The sequence below is a fragment of the Eupeodes corollae genome, chromosome 1 (genome assembly GCF_945859685.1).
Source record: "Eupeodes corollae chromosome 1, idEupCoro1.1, whole genome shotgun sequence".
Taxonomy (NCBI): domain Eukaryota; kingdom Metazoa; phylum Arthropoda; class Insecta; order Diptera; family Syrphidae; genus Eupeodes; species Eupeodes corollae.
The window spans coordinates 252,714,864-252,735,896 of NC_079147.1; the positions used below are offsets into that span (position 1 = coordinate 252,714,864).

Sequence of the window (21,033 nt, forward strand, 5' to 3'; positions counted from 1 at the left end):
AAATTTAATAAATATTCAATTATTTTATCTACTCATCTTGTTTTGACATTTTCCTGCAGAGCGGCAACAGAAATAAAATGACTGCAGTTTTGATTTGCATTTCAGCTGACAAAATGTTTTTTTTTCTGCAGCAATGCAGTGTCTTTTCATTTATGAACGCGAATTATGCATTACTGCTGCATTTTTACATTAATAAACATACCCAATATTTGACATTTCCACTTACTAAGCAATAATTAAGATAATGAAACACGATCCGGGTTCCCAAACCATGTGTATCAGCTGGGTTCCGAAAATCGAGTGAAATGAAATCTAAATCTAAATTGAAAATTGACCGATTTCATAACTTCGAATACATTTCGAAAACAATTCAAGTAAAATTAATGCAGCTTACTTATTAGTCAATAAATAATTCAGCTGATTGCCATAATTTGTATGAAATTTTTAAGTTTTTATTTATTCAGTGCTTTTCAATAATGTAAATATAAATTGAGGCATTGAGAGCAGTAGTGGCTTAACCCCCATTTTTTCAATTATGAGTTTCTTACACTAACATGGCCAATATTAAATTTTCTTTCTATGCAGAAAATTGTTGAAACATCGTTTCTGCACGCAATTTTTCGTAGGACAGAAATGGCGTAACCCACTTAAGCCACTTCTGTATTATGCATTTTTTTTTAAATTAATCAATTCCAAACACATACGCCATTTCTGCACCAAAATTGTACAGTAAGCGAAATCAAACATGCTTGGCTAGAAATGGCATTAGAAATGATGCGGCAAAAGCAAAGGAATCTAACAACATTTCCGTAATTGCATTTGATCTCATGAAAACCTTGCCAACTCCAGTCATTTCAAAGGTTGTGTGCTATTATAAGAGGCAGCTTTGGACAAATTGTCTAGGTATCCATGACATGATTAAGAAGAAAGCTTACATGTATATTTGAGATGAGTCGGTTGGATCAAGAGGTCCCCAAGAAATTGGCAGCTGCTTATTGCATTATATTAAACATTTTGTGAGCACCTCAAACTGTATTATATACACAGACCAGTGTGGTGGGCAAAATAGGAATATTAAGATTTCCGTTTTGTTCCAATATATTGTTTCGCATAGTGGCTATCTTGTAAATAAAACCGATTACAAATTTCTATTGAGTAGCCACTCTTACTTACCTTGTGATCAAGACTCTGGTCTTATAAAAAAACAAAAGAAGTATTTAAGACATTTTTGGCTCTATGGACTGGAACAAGGTTTTAGCAGCAGCAACAAAGAAGGATCCATTTAAAATTATTGTAATTGATTGATCTGTGATTTTTTCGACGAACAAATTTTTAACAAATATAAAAAATTCATAGATTAATGTTAATAGAGGAAAAGTGGAATGGCTTAAGATTCAATGGCTTCAATTTTTGAAAGAGAGTTCTTTCAATATTTTGGACAAGTACAGCAATAACGAAGACGTGCCTTTTGAAACTGTGATATTAAAAATAGAACATCTACAATAATCACAGATCTCGAATTACTCTTTCCAAAGGAAATGGCGTAAGTAAAGCGAAAAAGAAAGATTTACTCGACTTACTTAATTTTATTTCCCCGAGTTACCAGGACTTTTATAAGAACTTGACACCTGTTTCTACAGACAGAGACGTTAGCTTAGTTGCATACGTACATGATAATGAAGAGTGATAGCTTTATAGCAGTCTTAATTCATAACTAGTTACTATTTTGTACTTAGAAATTCATGATAAAAAATGTAATAACTTGTATTTTTAATTATTGGTGTAACCAACTTACTTTTTTTAAATTATTTGTGTATCTAGAAAGCAGAAGTGCTGTAAGCCTCATAAAATCCATTAAATCACACATTTACAGACAAGATTAAAATCTAAAATAAAAAATATTTCTCTAGATATGTCATAGCTGAAGTTTATTAGCCATTATTTTAATTAGGAAACCAATAATAAAGAAATGTTTTTCTTTAATTTATTTAACCGAAATTTTCTCAATTATAACAATTTGGGGTTACGCAATTTCTGCTCTAAATGCCTTAATTGTTAGTGGTTTTTATTTGCATTTTGTTGATGAATATGTGTGTAGGTTGGCACTTTTTTGCGATAAAAAGTTTGCTGCAGTCATGCAAGATTTGCGTTCATATGTAAATACACTGCAAACTTGTTCAAAAAACAGTCTGACAGCTGAAATGCAATTAAACCTGAAGTAGGTAAAATAATAACATTTTTGACAAAAAATAAAATGATTTGTTATAAATAAGTTGAAAAACAATATTTATACTTCATAGAAATTAATGAATTTGTTCCATTCAAAACATTTAAAATAAGTATTAATAAAATATTTTTATCGGACATTTTGAAATAATTATGTTAAGACACTAACAACACAAAACCCGCATAACACAAAGAAAAAAATTTATTATTTCTATCATACTTTTTTATAGACGCCTACTTTTATGATATTTATGAACTGGTTTTTGAAAATGTATATCTGCCGCATTCTTGAAATAGTTTTTCTGTAAATAAAAGCATTGGATGAATTTTTTCTGCATGGCTTCTGCAACTACATAGTTGCATTTTTGAACTCACCCATAGTTTGGGAAATCTCTGGTGTCAAAGCTAAATTTTTGAATGTTACAGTTTTTAAAAGAACATTGTTTTACTCGAAGTGGCAGTGGTAGTACCCGTGGCATGATGGTTAGTGCGTTGGACTGTCATGCAAGGGGTCTTGGGTTCAATCCCTGCCTGTGCCACCCTAATTTAAAAAATTAATTTTCGTGGGTACTGCCTCTTGCGAGGAATTGACAATTCCTTCAAGAGTAATTTTGTCATGAAAAAGTGCTTTCTCAAATTAGCCGTTCGGATTCGGCCTTAAATTGTAGGTCCCTTCCATTCCTCACAACAGTACTCGCACACAGGAATGGTTGAAAGTTGTAAGTCACTAGGCCCTGGTTCACAACGGACTGTTGCGCCACCCCATTTGATTTTGTTTTACTCGAAATGTTGTGGAAAACTAATTTTGCATGCTGCAAAATCGTTTTAAATGCCTTGAACGCTCCCTCAACTACAAAGTAGAAGCTGCAACTTCCCACTAACTAAGTACATTAAATAAAGAATGTAACGTTTATTTCCCTTGAGTACTGTTTTAAAACAATTTTCTCTTGTTGAATTTAAATCACTAGAAAATCGCAAAAATCGAAATGTAGACCAAGGAAATCCCCTTCGTTTTGATTTCGAAACAAAAAGTTAAATCAATCGATATCGATAAAAGTAAATTTCAGAACTCCTATTCATATTTTCAATCGATTTCAACTTCGTTTCGATTGAAAGTGAAATTTAGAACCTAGCTGTTTGATCTTTAAAGAAAACAGCGAAAACAGATACAAATTTCTGAAAACAACTGGTTATTTAATTTTTTATCGTTTATTGTTGCTTGACTTCGATAAAACTAGGAAATCACCAAAGTTTATTGTTAGATCTGCTCACTTTATATTAAATGCAGGATTCTTAATTTTGACAAGTTCCTATACATTTAATTTAAACAGACCTGTAGCAGTAACCGTGGCGTAATGATTAGTGCGTAGGATTGTTGCTAAAGGTTTAAGTTTTAAGAATTCTCTCTCTTACAGCGTAATTTCGACAAGAATCAGCGATAGTTTGGCGGCTGGCAACTGAAAATAAATGTCCAGAAGTCGGAGACAATTCTATTCCGGACTCCGTTGGCTTGGGCCACGAGGAAAACGTGCAAGATTTTCATCGTTGATCTTTCCAGATGGAAAAGTGCGGTGTTTGAGCGAAAGTGTTTACGATGATGTACTGGTTTATATCGAACAGCCAAATCTTCTTAAGTGCATTACTATTCCAACGAGGTCCTATACAACAGGGCTCGAATCAACGTAAATAACAATTTCGTTATAAAACTCGTTTGAGGTCACATTGCAAGAGCTAGTTCTTCGACCAACAATTTAATTTTCGGGGCGTTCTATCCAAACGAAGATTATTTTGAGAGTGCACGCTTGAGCGGCTTCATTCCTCGAGCGGCTTCATTTCACCAGAGGCATTCCTCATTTTAGATAGATGCGGTCTGACACAGGATAGGTTGGCAGTTCTGCTAATCTAACACGTCAGACGAAGAACCGTGGACAGCCGACTCCTGTACAATCGGGACGTCATGGCACAAGGCGGAGCAGAACTCCTTTGGTTCACTAGGGCTGTGTCCGAACGGGATCGAACTGATAGGCTGAAGCAGGGAAACCAGTTTTGGTGGCTTCAATCGGCACTTGATAGTGGATATCAGGATGAGGTTTTAAGCCTTAGCTGGCTTACATACTTGTTTTATAGTTTTAGTAACGGCATACGCCATTAAAATAACGGTAAAAAAGGATCAGACAAGAAAACTTACGACCTTAATCCAATGAAGCAGGGATTATGCAAACCGAAAGCACGCATTTTCGATAAGAGAGCCTGATGCCAAACCCTATCATGAACCATGAGATCACCAGTGGACCTATTGCTTCGAAAGCCGTACTGGGGGTCATAAGGAAGCTTTCGATCTTCAAGATATTTCTTGAGCTGTTAATTAATCAGCGTTTCCATGACCTTGGAAAGAAGGGACGTAAATGCAATCGGTTGGTAATTAGAGGGTGAGGAAGATTTGCCTTTTTTGGGGATGGGCTGGACAAATGCAGTTTTCCATCCTCTTGGAACGAGACCTGAGGATTAGGACAGATGAAAAAGCTTACGCAGTAATTTTGCCAGCGTTAAAGAATACCTTCAGAACAATAGCGGGGATACCATCTGGACCAGCGGATTTATGTGTGTTTAGATCTCTCAGAACTCTTGCCACAGTACAAGTACGAAAAAAGATTGGTCCCATAGAATCACTAACTCGCTCAAGTACAGGCGGAGTTTTTAAATTAAGTATTATTGGTTAACTAAGAGTGTCCGTAAGGGACTTGTAAGTTAGTTGTAAGGCTAGTTTTATGAATGTTTGTCTAGCTTTAAGACAGTTTTAATACTGAATCAATAAAAATATGAAGTACAAAAAAGTGCGTAGAAATGTCATGCCAGAGGTCTTGGGTTCAATCCCTGTCTGTGCCAACGTTTTTCATGGGTACTGACTATTGCGAGGAATTGACAAATCCTTCAAAATTAATTCATAATAAATGTTTTCTCAAATTAGCCATCTAAATCTTTAACATGGCTCTCACACAGGAATGGTTGAAAGTTGTAAATCACTAAAACCTGGTTCTTTACGAGCTGTTGCACTACCTTATTAAATTATTTATTATTAAACCTATTTATTTATCCATCGAAACTAAAAAATTTCCCACAACTTAAGTCAAGTACTTTTAAATTCATGTAAAATATAAATATTGTTTAAAACCTTTTTAATTTTCCTGCAAATTATTAACTAACATTTGTATTTTTAGGTGGTGATCACAAGTAATAGCTAGAGGAGACCCAAGTTAAATATCAGTTTGACAGTTAATATATTTTGACAGTTCATTACTGGGGAAAAAATAATTATATTACTGAGAAGTTTGTGTATATTTGGTATTTCCGGTCGAGTCCAAATTCAAATTCAGAACTACTTTTTCTCTTACGTAGAAGGAAAACCTGTCATTTTGTGACTCTTCAAAGGTCTTGTAGATGACCCACAAAATATCATTATAATGTTTTTTGTATTCCCATTTTGATTGACTGCTCAAGTCAGTGTTTTATTCCCTATGATTCCATATCAAATTTCTTACATTTTTTTTAATCAATAGCAAAGTTCAAAATAATTTATGTATTCCTAAATAAAATTAGCTTTGTTCGACACAAAAATGTGCTTTGAAATTTGAAACGTCAAAATTAATACTCGGATTCTAGATTAAGTTCACATCACAATGAAGGAATATGTTTTGTTAAATTTTCTACATTATATGAAATTAAGAAAACTGATAGCTCCATCCTGCACTCCAAAGAATAGTTTGCAATTTAAAGCCTCTGACCTATTTATATATGATGTAATTTTGTGTATATAGTTCGGTATTCCAATAAAATTGACAGTACTGGACCTTTCAATAAAATGAAACAAATCAAATGGAATATGCAAAGTAAAGGATTTCAAAACAAAAAGTACATAAAATAAGGTTTTTTTTTACTACTTTAGTGATATTTTTATGGAGATTTTGACTTGTGGCATCTTTTTCCAGTTGCAAAGTAAAATCTATTTATTAACATAATCCAATATTCCTTCGGCTCTTGAATGGGTTCCATTTTAAAATACCAATTGGATAGGACTGTTTGTTTTGTTTTATATTTTTGGTTTTCATTTTTCTTATGTCAAAAATAGTTCGTACCTTTGTCGTTGGGATCGAATTCTGCCTCCAGCTCCTCTTTAGTTGGATCAGCTTCGACCGCCGCCGCTGTGGCTGCTGTCTTTGAGTTGCCATCAGTATCAGTTGCTGCTGGTGTATTCTTATTGGTTGAGGCGGCAGCTGCTGCTGATGTGTCGTCGGACTTCTTCATGGTTGCTCTAACTTTATGACCTCGGAATGCGGCTTGGATTTTTGTTGCGGCTTTTTCTATAAAATAGAAAAATGAAAAATAAGTAAATTTAATACATTTTATATACGGTTAGATAAAATAATTATGCAGTGAAGGCATATTGGAGCATATAATAAATGAACTGACAGGATATCTATACAAACAACACAAAAGAAAAACGGCTTCGCCTTGCATCAGATAATATAATGATGATGGTCGATGGTGGTTTTGAAAACCATATCGATCCGCAGGAAGCCTGAAATTGAACAAGAAGTGAACTCTGACCCCATTAGTTAAGAATTTTTTTTTTTTGGTTCAAGAACTCGGTCGCCACATCAGGCCTCTCGTCGTCTTCGTAGTCCTTACCGCAGGACGAACAAAATATTCTTCGAAAAGTGACTTAACTAAAGTAGTTCATTATATTTTAGAAGTTTAAAGTTTATAAAGGTTTCTCATCGTTCAAATATGGCGGTGGATGTCGGTGGTGTGGGGGAATAATTTAAACTTAGCGTAAACGGGCGGTTTTGTGGTTTTTGTTTCCATTTTAAGGGGGAAGGATATATTTGAATATGTTGGGTTTAATCTTAAATTTTAATCAGTAGAAACATTTTAGTTTAAAATTTTCGTTTTTTTTTTGTGTTCTCTTTTTGTTGAAAAGGACCTTTCCTAAGGGATTTTTGGGTAAATATGTACACAATATAGCGATTCCTGCATATATTTATACGCAGCGGAAAGATATTGAGATCAAATTTTAATTCCAACCTAACTGAAAAAAAAGAAAACATTTTTGTCCTTTCCATTAATATACAGTTGTTTTTTTCTTGTCCATATCTCTTAAGTTAAAGGAAAAGAATTTTCTTCACGTGAACAACAAAAAAGAAATGAAAATGTCCTTAAATGCGGGTTTGCTAAGGAATTTATTTGTTTTCTTTTTGCCAGCTTAATTTTTAGGGACGAAAATAAAATAAGAAAGATGGTAATGATGACAGTTTTAGTAGGTTTAGAGGTTGAATTATTATAAGTGCGCAAAAAACAACAACAACACAACGTTTAACGTTTAGATTGAAGCAATTTGCATTATTTAAGAAGATTTGCTCTTAAGCTTTTGTAGATGTTGTCTTTTTGAAGTAAACGAAAAAATTATTTATTTTTAGTTTGAACGAACAAACGAAAATAAATAAATAAGATAATAAGATAAAGTTCTGGTTTCATTTTCGCATTAACACGTTTTTATATAATTATACGATATACATTTTCATATGTACTATACATACGTATATGTACATTATATATGTTCACAAATAAATTACTGAATTTATTAAATTCGTAATTTGTTTAAGTTTAAAAATTCAGGAAACTGCTTTGTAGATTTCTTGTGATAGGGGATACAACAAAAGAATTAATGCCTTTTGATGTTAACTGAAATTCCGGTTGTGGTTTTCCTTTACTTGTGATATATCATATTCAATTTAAGCTTTTTTTTTACTGACAAAGTTTATTGATTTTTTTGTTTAAAACTTTGGGGTTTTTGTGTGGATAAAGAAGTTTAGGGGATGTTTTTTTTTGTGAAAAAGAAAGTAGCTATATTTTTGTTTGTAACTTTTTTAAATTTGGATCCTGAAAATACATTTTTCAAACCCTTCTCATATGATTATTTGTGGTGGGAGGTAGTGTTTGTGTATTTTGAAATACATTTGTTAAAAATGTTACAATGTGAGTCAGTTTTTCCTAAAAAAAAAAGCAAAACCAGCGTTTAAATCAATTTATAGTATTGAAATTTTAATCCATTAAGTAAGGTAATTTCTATATTTTTATAGAGTTGAACTTATGCCACATTTTGTCTATGTTTTGAAGTATGATAGTGGATAGTCTAGGACTTATAGACATTTCAATGAAACAAAAAAAAAATACGTATACGCCCCAGTGCACCATTCATGTTTTATTCAGTCATTTGTCTTTTAATTGAGGAAAACTATTAGAGACATTATTATTAACATCAATAATAAATTAAAACAATAGTGTTTGATTAAAATTGAGATTGCAGCTAATATTCCCACAGGATGAATTAGTAATAAAGTTTGTGTGACGAATTTCTTACTCGGAAAATAAATCATTATTATTTTAAATGCGTTGTAAAAATTTAAATTAGTATACATTTATTATGCAATTAAATCAATTGATATATTGATGTAAAATACACTTATGGAGTGTATCATGAGTATGAAACAAAATTGTTTTGAACTTATATTTTTTCTATTTTTGAACTTGATTACTTCTTACTTTTTACCAATCGCTGAGAGAGAAAAATTTGACACTTAAAATAACATAAATTTTAATTTTTGGAAAAAGCTTCTTGAAGCTTATTTAGCTTCAAATTGAAAATGTAGGTTTATGTTATTATGCACCAAAAAACCAGATATTTAAGAAGTTAATAATATTTAGACTATTTACAAAAAATAACGAAGTAAATATATCTAAATATCTACCTAAGCAATTGCTTGTCCTTCCACAGAAAAATCCACACAGTTCTAAGAAAAATCAAAAATTGTTTTAATATTTTCACAAAAATAAATGTGGAATATTTTTTTTTGTCGCAATTGTGTAGAAGTCAAAAAGAAGTTTAGCTGATCTTAGCGGATCCCTTCGCACGACCCCATCTGCGGCACTGGACACCTTACTCTAACTGGACACGAATTTAGCACATTCAACAGTTTTTTGATTAAATTTTACTTACCGTTGTCAATTCTAAGTTTTCCTTAGTTTTTGGTTGGGAACCCTTTAGTTTGCAGTACAGAATCAATTCTTTTTGACAAACTATTAACCAAAGCCTCACATCGTGACTTTGGAATTGCATACCAAGCATTTTGAATCTCCTGCCACAATTGTATTAAATTGGTTGTTTTTTTTTTGTTCAATATAATGTTAAACATCATTCCACAAATTCTTGATCGGGTTAAGATTGGGTGATTGTGCTGACGTCGATTTTATTCACCTCTAAGGCACACTTCACTAATTTTGAAGTGTGTTTAGGGTCGTTGTCGTGCAGGAAGCGCCATAATAATGGCAAATTGTCTTTTTTGGACGCCATACATATTTTTTGCCATCCGATCCGAACCGGCAGAATTTGGATTCATCGCTCCAGAACACGTTTTCCCAAAACCTAATTGGTTTGTCTGGGTGAGGTTTGGAAAACTGTAACCAAGATTTCAATTTTTTTTTTGATATAAGCGGTTTTTTCTGAGCAACGCACCCACGTAGATTGCTTTTATTTAATCGGCGGCGTCTTATGGTTCTTGAGGAAACATTTACTCCATAGTTCGTTGAAAGTTCGCTTTGAATGGCACTGGAGGTCTTAAACGGATCCTTGGTCGAAAACCTATAAATAATTCTATCTTCATTTGTAGTTGCCTTTCTGGCCCGAGGGTTTTCTTTAACGTTTTTAAGCATTCTAACAACTTATAATTGTCTGTTACTTAATTTTCAAGATCAGACTTCTGTTGAGCACCATTTTCCTTTTGCCAGGACTAAATAATATTTTTATTTTTTTTAATATAGATAATTAAAGGAATATTCAATTAATTCAAAAACTATTATTTTCTTTAAAAAAAGAAACAAACACAAAAATTAAAAATACACTCTTTGATTGCAAAACGAGCTAAATTTTTGTCCAGCTAAAAACAACGCGAATCACAAACAATCTTCATTTTTCGCAAAACGGTATTTTACTTTTCAATCATTTACACATTTTTATTACCATATAAGGTAGTCATAGTAACAACATAAAAATGAACCGTTACTTGTAAGTAATCAAAAATAATTAAAGGAGAAAAATACTTGTACTCTTTTAAATGTGCTAAATTCGTGTTCACCACTGTTTATATATCAAGCAAACAAATAGCTGCAAGCTCTACTATTCGAATCAAAGCTTCGTCGCAGTGGACTAACAACAACATTGGAAACTCCGTAATTCTTAGGTATTTAGAATCAATTCCAAAGCACACAGACTACACCATCCCGCAACTGCAATTAGACAGAAACTTCTAGATTTCTATACCTTTTTTTTCTAGAATTTCTAGAAAACCATTTTTATACAGATGTTTGGCAAATCCTGGAATACCTATCGCTACTTGTAAACTATTGCTAATGCAAGACGCAATGGCGAAGGCAAACACCAGGTGGAACAACATCACCATGTATAAGGTCACAAAAGAATATCTGGCCAACACTAGATTTAAAGCGAACAAGGTTCATGCATATCGCATATAAGCTCGATAATAGGTGTCATAACCGGACACTGTCTTATAGAAAAGCATGCCACGCGGCTGCGTGTATTCTCCAATGACTTTTGAAGAATCTGTATGGGCGAGGAAGAACAAGAAACAGTTCTTCAACTTATCTTTACATGCCCCGTTCTGGCTCGAAAACGCAAGAATTACCTAGGAGAATTCTTTTTTAACGATCTAAATGATCTAAATAATTTTAGCATAATCAGCCTCCCACGTTTCGGAAGGGACTCTAACTGGTTCCATTGTAAGCTGATGAGGAAGCCTCAAGATTCGTTTACCCTAACCTAACCCTAGCTTTCATGTGTATTTGTACTTTTTGTCCAAGTTGAGTGACACAATAATGATAATAAGCAACGATTTTTTAATTATATGTGCAATAAAACTTTTAAGGTTAATTTTTTTTCTTTGAAAAATGAGCCCCAAACTTTGGAAAGTGTTTCGTATTAACCTATTTTTTGTTTGTCTAAACTAATCTTTAACAATAAGTAGAGTTTGAATTCTTCAACAGAAACTTGACCTTTATATTTAAAAAAGTAATGTGTGTACCTGATTTCGTTCTACTTTTGATATTTCTTAGCATTAAATTTCAATGAAACCACAAAATAAATGCTGGGGTGCCCCAGGGCTCTGTTCTATCTCCAACACTCTTTCTCATTTTTAATAATGTTCTTCTGGCTGCAACTTCTAATCTAATACATTGTTTCGTCGACGGTAGAACTCTTAGCTCTTCGTATTCGTTTACAATATTATTTATTTTTATTTTGATTTGACACATCCTAATTGAATATGTCGAAAAACATTGAACTCTAGGTATGGTAGGTGAGACACCCATGTCGTTGAGTTTCTCCAAAACTAAATTTATTTAAAGAGATTTCAAATTTTAAGTCTTTCAAAAATTTGATTATGATTTCAACCAAATAAAGACAGCCTTTGAAAAGTAATAATTGTATGGATTTTCACATCGAATTTCTGAAGAACATACGACTAAAAACCATTTAAAAACTAGTTTTGTCGTTAATGTATTTTGAACTCATATTGAAACAATTTTTTTGTCTAATAGTTCATAAGCATTTTTAATGCGTTAAATTTTGGGAATAATTATTTACTTTGTAGAGAATTATTTAAATTTGGTTAATGCACAATTTATCAATTTTCAAATTATTTTAATCCAAAACATTTTGCTTTAACTCAAAAACATTTGAGTGTAGTTTTTAAGTATATTTCTCTTGTTTCATTTCTATAATTAATAGTAACAAATAAACGTTTCAATAAAATCAAATTATTGTATTAGATTTAATTTATTGGTATATTTCACTTCTGAAAACTAAGTAGTAATACAAATTTAAATTTCTTTAAATTTGAAATCACTTTAAATTATGATTGTTTGTTCTTAAAAAGAAAATGATTAAATTTAATTCAAAATTTTCTATTTTAATTGAAGCACTTTAGAGATTTCTCAAATCTACACAATGTCTTCCACATGATTCCATATCATGCAAAAGGTTAATAAGAGCGAAGCATAATTCAATAATTCTCAAATGCAATCATGATATTGATATGTATGCATTTCATGGATATAAGTACGTACTTCTGAAAACTTTAATTGAATTTAATGTAATTTAAGTAGTTTTATTGATTTTGTTTAAAACTCCAAAATTATAAGTTATGAATATCAATAATAGTGAATCATAATTCCTTTTTTTTCTTTTTTCTATTGTTCAAAGTGTAAATATTGTTGATTTTGTAAAGTTGATAGCTAAAAATAAGTTGAGGACGTATTTGGAATGTAAATGCAATTTGAAAAGGATGTTGAAGTTATTTTCATTCTCCATTATTTTTGTTCACAATCACTTCTATACAATATACATAAGTACAAAGTTTCAAAAAATTCACATTAAGATCGTAAATCCAAAGAAGAGACTGATAAATCGTGTAAACATTTTCCAAGGGCAATAGTGAAAAGTGCTTATTTTGAACTTATGAATTTTGGTTAAAGATCAAAGTGAAACCACTTTGCAGTTCCAATCAAGATTTGGTTTTGTTCTTTGATTAATTTGGTACAAAAATTGGAACATGTAAATGGAATTGTTTAAAAATTAGAACATTGAAATGAAATAAGATAATGATGAATCCATTAGGTTATAAAATGACGCGGGTTAAAATGTAACCGGGGTTATAAATGAACGAAGTAGTAAATAACAGGGGTTACAAAGTAATTTTGTATATAATTTTGAAAAACATTAACTCCCAAAGAAATAAAATAACTCAAGTTGTTGAATAACAAATATTAATGAATACCTTACGATTAAAAAAGTGTATTTAAGAACCAAGGTTTTAAAATAACCCAGATAATAAAACACATAAAGTTATAAAATAACCAGTCAAGAAGAAAGGTATGTTGAGGTCTTTGTCGATGAGCCAACTTGAATCCCTGACGTTGTAGGTCAATCCGCCGAAACCCTAGACTTGTTCCTTACTTTTGATCCTAATAAATGCACAACCAGTGTATTGCCGCCTTTAGGCACATCAGACCATTGTATTGTATCTGCAAATTTCTCATATGTAAAAAACTCAGTTAAAGAAAAAACTCCTTTGAGAACCGTTTGGCAATTTGAGAAAGCCAACTGGGGTGTTCTTAATTAATTCTTCAGGAACTTTAACAGATCAATATACTTCCTCGATAGTGACGTGGTTTCCAGCGCAGATATGGTTAAAACTTTAATTCGTTGTGGAATGAGAAATTTTATCCCGAATAGGGTAAAATTTGTCAAACCTAAAGAGAACTCAAGGTTTGATTCGAGCTGTAAAGAGGTAATTAGGATCACTGAAGAATACAAGTTCAAACAAGCTAGAAAGCAAAAGAAAATAAAATGTCCAAAAGGTAGTAAAAATGTCTGGTCATTTGTAAAAAACAATGACATTCCCTGATAAAACCAATTGGCTTGCAGCAAAGTTTGCTGTTAATTCAAAGCTAAAAAAGAGTGTCCCGAGTTCTCCTGTTTTTGAAAGCGTAAACGATTTTAGGCTAAGATGGCTGGGTCATGTAGAGCGAATGGACATCAACGCTCCAGCCCGGAAGGTCTTCGAATCCAATCCCAAGGGACGGCGCAGTAGAGAAAGACCGTGACTCAGGTGAATGAAAACCTCAACAAATTTGGCGTACGAAACTGGAGACAGCTAGTTAGGGACCGAGCTGGCTGGAGACGCATGTTGGTTTAGGGCCAGTTCCGCCCTGGACTGTAGCCAAACCTTAACTAAGTAAGTAAACGATTTTATAGGACAAATTTTCTTTTGCATTCGTACAGTTGCAAGAATACTGAAAGACCTTGACATTCACAAATCAGCTGGCCCGGATAGTATTACCCCTATTGTTCCGAAGAGATGTTCTTCAACGCTGACAAAACCACTGCATAAGCTATTCTATCTCTCTTACTCCACAGGTCTCTTTCCCTACGGATGGAAAACAGCATTTGAACAGCCTGTCCCTAAAAAAAGCGAATCATCCTCCCCCTCTAACTATCGTCCAATAGCACTCACGTCCCTTTTTTCCAAGGTCATGGAAACGCTGATTAATTATCAGTTTAAGAAATATCTTGAATAACGGAAGCTTCTTAATGACCGACAGTATGGCTTTCGTAGCAATAGTTCCACTATTGATCTCATAGTTTACCTCACTGAACAGTGGAACAAATCGACAAGGCGATACGCTGTCATGTAGCTGCTTCAATATTGTTCTTGAAAGAGTTTTGCGCAACACGAAAGCCAATACAAGTGGCACCATCTTTCAAAAATCCAAATATCAATAGTGGGTGCTTTCTCTAATGTTAAGTCTGAGGAGAAGAAAATGGGTCTTGACATTAACGAGGACAGAGCGAAGTATTTACTGTCGTCAAATAGAGTCTACTCACACCGTAGACTTGTGACAATTGACAGGTAAAACTTCGAGGTGATAATTGAATTTTTTTATCTGGGAAGTGCTGTTAATTCTGCGGACTTTACAACACTTTAGATGGCTAGGGCATGTCGAGCAAATTAGGCCAACGCACGTCAACTTGGTATTCGAAACTGGAGGAAGCAAGCTATAGTGATCGAGTAAGCTGGTGAAAGTTATTACTTGAGGCCCAGGAGCACAATCTGTTGTAGGCAAACTAAAGTAAAGTAAGTAAGTTCTAACCGTTCAATACAGATTGTATTGGATGGTTTCAAGTCTAAAATTCATAAAATAAATGCTGGTGTTCCCCAGGGCTCCGTTTAGTCTCCGACTCTCTTCCTTATATTCATAAACGATATCTTGTCTGGCACTTCTAATCCATTAAACTGTTTCACTGAAGACAGTACCCTCAGCTTTTCATTTTTGTTTCTAGATTCACATCCTTGTCCTTCAATCAAGTTTCACCTCTTACGTAAAAATCACATATTCGATATTGCCAAAAATGCTGCTAGGTGCTTAGGATTTTTTTCTGACGGTGCAAGAAATTTTTCACCCCTTCTTATCTGCCTGTAATTTACAAAGCGTTAATTCGTCTAAAACTTGAATAAAACTTGCATATTTGTGCAGGTGAGCCTAAAACAAGTTTAAGTATTTTGTACATTTAAGCTTTGAATATGATAGGCGATAGAACTGTAACCGAAAAAATTACGTCACTCGAACACCTAGGCAATGTTTCATGCCTTTCGTTGTTCTACCGATATTTTTTAAACCGTGTTCTCTCGAATTAGCCAGTTGCATTCTCCCCCTCGAACAATTCAGCCATAATACTCGTACTTCTAGCAATGCACATCAGTTTAAACTTGAGCTCAATTTCAGACGAACTATCAAGTATAGAGATTCTGTTTTAAACCGCACTTCGAGAATGTGGAATGCTTTATCTAGCTTTGTTTTTCCCTATCATTTTTATATTCAAAACTTTAAGACCAATGTGCACCGGTGTCTCGTCTTTAATCCTTCCCTATTTTTCAAAAAGCCCGCACTAAACTTGAAACATGTAAAAGGTATTAATTATGCTTTGAGTGCCAAAGGTAATCAATTCATAATCCAAGTTATAAATTTTTCAGGAAGTTTTTTTTTTATTGAACTATGATTTTCAAAATAAATTTGCACAGTTTGGAAGCCGACTTAAACTTCATTCTATATTCATGTTTAAATGTCAAACTAAACAAAAATTAAAAAATAGCCGTTAGTTAAAAAAATGTTGACGACTAAAAGTTCTATACCTCTAAAAAAACCATTTTTTTAAAAAACACATAATAACAACGGCGCAAAATTTTAACCTATTAGTAAAATGTTAAAGCCATTTTAAGCAATTTACTAAGTTTAAAAGATGATTAACCAAATCAAAAAAAAAATAATATCTGCTGTCTCTTAACAAGTTACTAAAAGATTGGTTACTTCAACTGTTAGCAATTTGATAAATCCAGTTATATTTACTCTTATAAGAGCAATGGCTGGAATTGTAAAATCAACAGTTGGGAATTCCAATTAATAGGACCTTTTAACCGTTTTTGCTTTACTTACTTTGACAAACTATCACTGTTTAGATTTTTGGATGCCTGTTTTTTAATATAAGCCAATAAAAATTTAATAGTTATCAAAACGAAAAGAAAGGTTTAAAATTTTAAAATCGCTTTGTTAATTACTAAACTTTTATCAAATTTCCAACTAGTAAATGGTTAAATCCTTAACAAAATACAATATTTCAAAGTAAATTTTAATCACTGTTCTACGGAAAACTTTTTTAAAACTGTGTTTTTTGTTTTAATTCGGTCATCATCCGCCATTTCATGGTAAGTGTTAGCTACCCTTAAACAAAATAATAATAATTGACAGCTGTCAGTTGAGTGTAAGTTAAAAGTAGTGAACTTTGCGACCTTGCTTCTTCTTTTTTTTCCACCATACTTTCAATATTTTTGAAATATGTATCGTGCAGGAATGACAACACGTTGTTCTTTCATTTATTGCTCCATTGGGTTCAACCCTGAACTATCAACTGTCAAAAAGAATTTTGCTTATTAAAGGGTTGTAAACATTTTACTACACGCTTTCAATTTCCTTTTTCTTTCAAAAACTTTTATGTATTTTTTTTTTGACAAGAGTGATATTTTGGTATAATTTGAACCTTTTATCGAAATTAAGTTCAAATTTAATGTAAATTGAACTTTATGTCTTTCCACGAACGCCACACTGCCGCCGGGTTAGATTAACGATTAGTTATGAACCTTGTGCTTAATCTTAATTCTGAAATTCTTAGAAAGAGGTTAAGTCTGAGACGCCTTTGTTCTTTTTCTTCAAGAAAAAACTTTTTATCCTCTGCGGAGGAGGAATAAGAAAAAGAAAACAAAAACAAACGAAAGAATATATAATATATATTTTTTAACACACCTATAAATATAGTAATTTAGTCCCACACTTCATATTATAGTTATAAGTTCTTCTTACCTTGGTTTTTCATTAGTGTAAGGTTGGGGTAGAAAGATTATTTTTTGAAATGTCATCCTCACCGTCACCTTTATGTGTGTACGAAAAGGTGAAATATTCGGTTCATTTATTTTACAGGCTTAGCTACATATATGTATATACGTTGGGTACATATGTTTATGAGTACATTCGTATAAGAGAACACACATATGTACATATAAAAAGTGTGCTTTAGGGTTCAAGGAAAATGTGAATTGCAAAGCTCGCGAACACACTTGGGGACTTTGGGGTTATACTCTCGTACACTCGTACTCATATTTATAGTTTTGAAGCTAAAGCAACAAAAATATGATTTGTAATACATTTTGACACATGAGGGTTAAGTAATATTCTAATGTGTACACGGCACCAGCAGCAGAAAAAGCACTCATTCTCTCATCGTTGGTTGAGGGTGTGGTTTTTTGCTTTTACTCTTGTAATTATGTTAAGACAATAAACCCTGAGGTTTAGAAATACGTTACTTTGGTAGGTAAGGTAGGTTAGGTACTAGTGGAATGACATTGACATTTTTGCAGGCAAGTCGGAAATGATGTTATTTTCATTACCGTTGACATAAAATAAGAACAAAAAAAACAATTTTATTTTGTGTTTTTCAAAATTTATTATTTTGGCCAGTTTTGCATTTTCTGCAAAAACAATCATTATTATAATTCTCTTGCATAAACATAAATCTAAAAAAGAAAAGCACACAAAAACCACAGATTTTATGAGCTATAATTTCCTTAATAAATATAAACTTTATTTTGGTTTGGCTTGGTTTGTATTTGGTTTTAAATAGGTAGGCCATAATTTGTTTAGGTAAGGTTACCTAATCCATTTGGACGTTTCACTCAGGAGAATTATATGTTAAGCACGTAGGAGTGATTTCTTATTTCAGAAATGATTTGTTTATGATGGTTTTGACATTGAAAATGTTTGGGAAAACTTGTCAATAACAATCTAATCCAATCAATATTCAATGTCAGAGCATATTTTATACATATTTAAATATTAATATTATGAAATAGTAATTGACAGTGACAGTCTATTACTAAACTAAATTCTTTAGTTTTATAAATATTGTTTTAGGGGTATATGTATATTTGAGGTTAAAAAGCGTTTACTTAGCATTCTACTGAAAATTATTGTAATCGACCCCATTTGTTAAATTTAAGTTTTAAATTTTGACGTATGAAATATGTGTCTGCAGTGCTCCTGTGTCCAAAGAACCTGTTTCAAAATAGTACATATAATATAAGACTTAAAAATATATTTGTCTTCAAAAATTTAAATGCCAAAAAGATCTTAATTGTTTAGAATTTTGTTTTGAAAATTGCCAGAGGTTTTTTTTTTAGATTAATTTTGTATGTGTTAAATTTTTCAGTTTTTAATTATAAACGGTTTTGGTATGCAGTTAATTTGAATATTTTAATAAACAAATTATTTTTGATTTTTGGAAAAAAATGTAAACTATTTTTGAGATATTAAATTTTGAAAAAAAACTTTATATTTTTTTAACAATCCAAATCAAAACTTAAAAATTTTTAAGCATCAAATATTATTTTGACAATATGAGAGCTTTTGCATAAGAAATATTATTGAAATCGGTTCATGAGTTCCTGAGAAACTTTAAAAACAAAATAACAGTACCATGGGGGTCACCCTTTTAGAGCAATACAAACACATTTTTAACTTCCCACTATAAGTCATTGAAAATTTTACATATCTCGACGTTTAAAGATTTTTAGAGAGATGTTTGTACGTTTATAAATACGTACGTTCGTACGTCCGTACGTTCAGGAAGTTTTTTTCGTCTTCCATAGCTCAAGAACCAGTATAAATATTGTCAGAAAAATGCAGAGAGGGCTCCCAAAATGTGAAAATTTTGGTTAACCCTAAATATCTTTCGAACCAATGACGCTAGAGACTTGAATTATATTATATATTGTGAGGTATATTTTTTGAAAAAAAAACGGTTTTATTTATAAATCAAAAAAACTGAAACAAACAAATTTTCACCTCAAAAATTTTACGAGTAAAAAATGATTTCACCTCTAAAACAATTTAGTGCAACAAGAAATAACGTTTTAAACATCTGGTAAAAATTTGATACAAATCGAATAGACAGTTTTTTATAAAAAATAAATACCTAAAATAAAACTTTTCTCAAAGTTGGTAAAAATTGAATTTCGACTAAAATATATTTTCAAAAACTTATTAATAATAATATATTTTATAACATTTTTCAACATTCTGAAAAATTTTGAGAAAAATCGAGTTAACATTTTATTACAAAAAACTTAAACCCTAACAAAAATTAACAAAAGTTGGTAAAAATTGATTTCAAATGAAATATCTTTTCAAAAGTTTGAGATATTTTCTTTAAACTACTTTTATCTTTAAAAAAATATTGTTGTCAATATTCAGTAAAATTTTAAGAATAACCAAATTGACAGTTTTTTTACAAAAAATAAAACCTAAAAAAAAATAATAAAACTTGGTAAAAATTAACTTTCGACTCTAGTTTTCAATTTTTTTTAATTCATTGCAGAAAATATTGTTTTCGAAATTTCGTAGTTTTTTTTATAAAAATCCAACAGTCCGTTTTTTGATACAAATTTGGTAAAAATTGATGTTCGGTTCATGAATTAATTTCACTCATTCAATTTGTAAAAATTTAAGAAATTCTACTCAAATTGGTAAAAATTTGTTTTCGACTAAAAGTCTATTTAACAAAACTAAATTTTCAAACTAAACTATTTAGTAATTTTCTATTTTTTTTTAGAATAAGTCAACTGACAACTGTTTTAACCCAATACAGAATACTACAAACTTTTAAGCAAGACAAATATACAGACGGGATGGGAAGTTATCAGTGTAGGTCACATCCCAGCCTCTTTTTTGTATTCTGAAAGAGGCCAAGTTTAGAAGAAAAACGTTTGAGAAAATTTAATAAAAATCTATGGGTTTGTTTGAGAGAAAATTCGAATTTTCGATGTTGAACCAAAACATTAGTGATAGTCTTAAATAAATTTGAAAAAACCTCTAATACATTCATCATGGGGATGCCCTGGGGATAACAAATGGGGTAAAACTTCTGTCAACTTTGGATATTTTCTTACAAACCGTAATGATTTATTATCAGATCGATATGTTGTTAATGACCTCAGTTCGGATCACTACTGGTGATCTTTGAAATGAATTCAGTAGCAAACTATTCTATCCTAAGGGAAAATTTCAACTTTCACAAAGCCAATTGGAAAAAGTTTTATAGAAATTTGTCTCAGATAGTGTAACAACAGAAAATTTATTTAAAAACATCACTGAATTAAATCACTTTTTTATAGATCCTCGGATTATTCCCAACATTTCATGTAATTTCATTAAAACTATTATTAAAACAGATCTCAAAACATAGAAATCTCCAGGTTATAATAAAATATCCAACTCAATATTGAAAAAAACTTCCCTAAAATTGATTATCGTCTTTGAAACATCTTTTTCTCAGCTGTTGTTTGCTTGGACACTTTCTCAAAAAAAGTCAAGTTGCCAGGATTTTTCCAATTACAAAACCTAATAAGGAACTAAGTCAAATATCTTCATACCTCAAGATTAGATTTCTTAGCTGCCTAGGAAAGGTATTCGAAAAAATAATTTGTCTTAGAATGACAGAAATCGGTTCAACATATTCTTCCACCAGAACAATTCGGTTTTAGAAAAGAATACTGTTCGACAGATCAGGTTATG

General features: G+C 31.7%; 1 protein-coding gene across 1 annotated transcript in view; it reads right to left on the minus strand.

Annotated features, from left to right (window-relative positions):
- LOC129941933 (mitotic apparatus protein p62) overlaps positions 1-21,033 on the minus strand; it is a 243,861-nt gene that overhangs the window by 71,936 nt on the left and 150,892 nt on the right. The window contains exon 2 of the mRNA XM_056050713.1: positions 6,360-6,584. Coding sequence (XP_055906688.1) covers positions 6,360-6,584 — 225 coding nt within the window. The remainder of the gene's footprint in view (positions 1-6,359; positions 6,585-21,033) is intronic.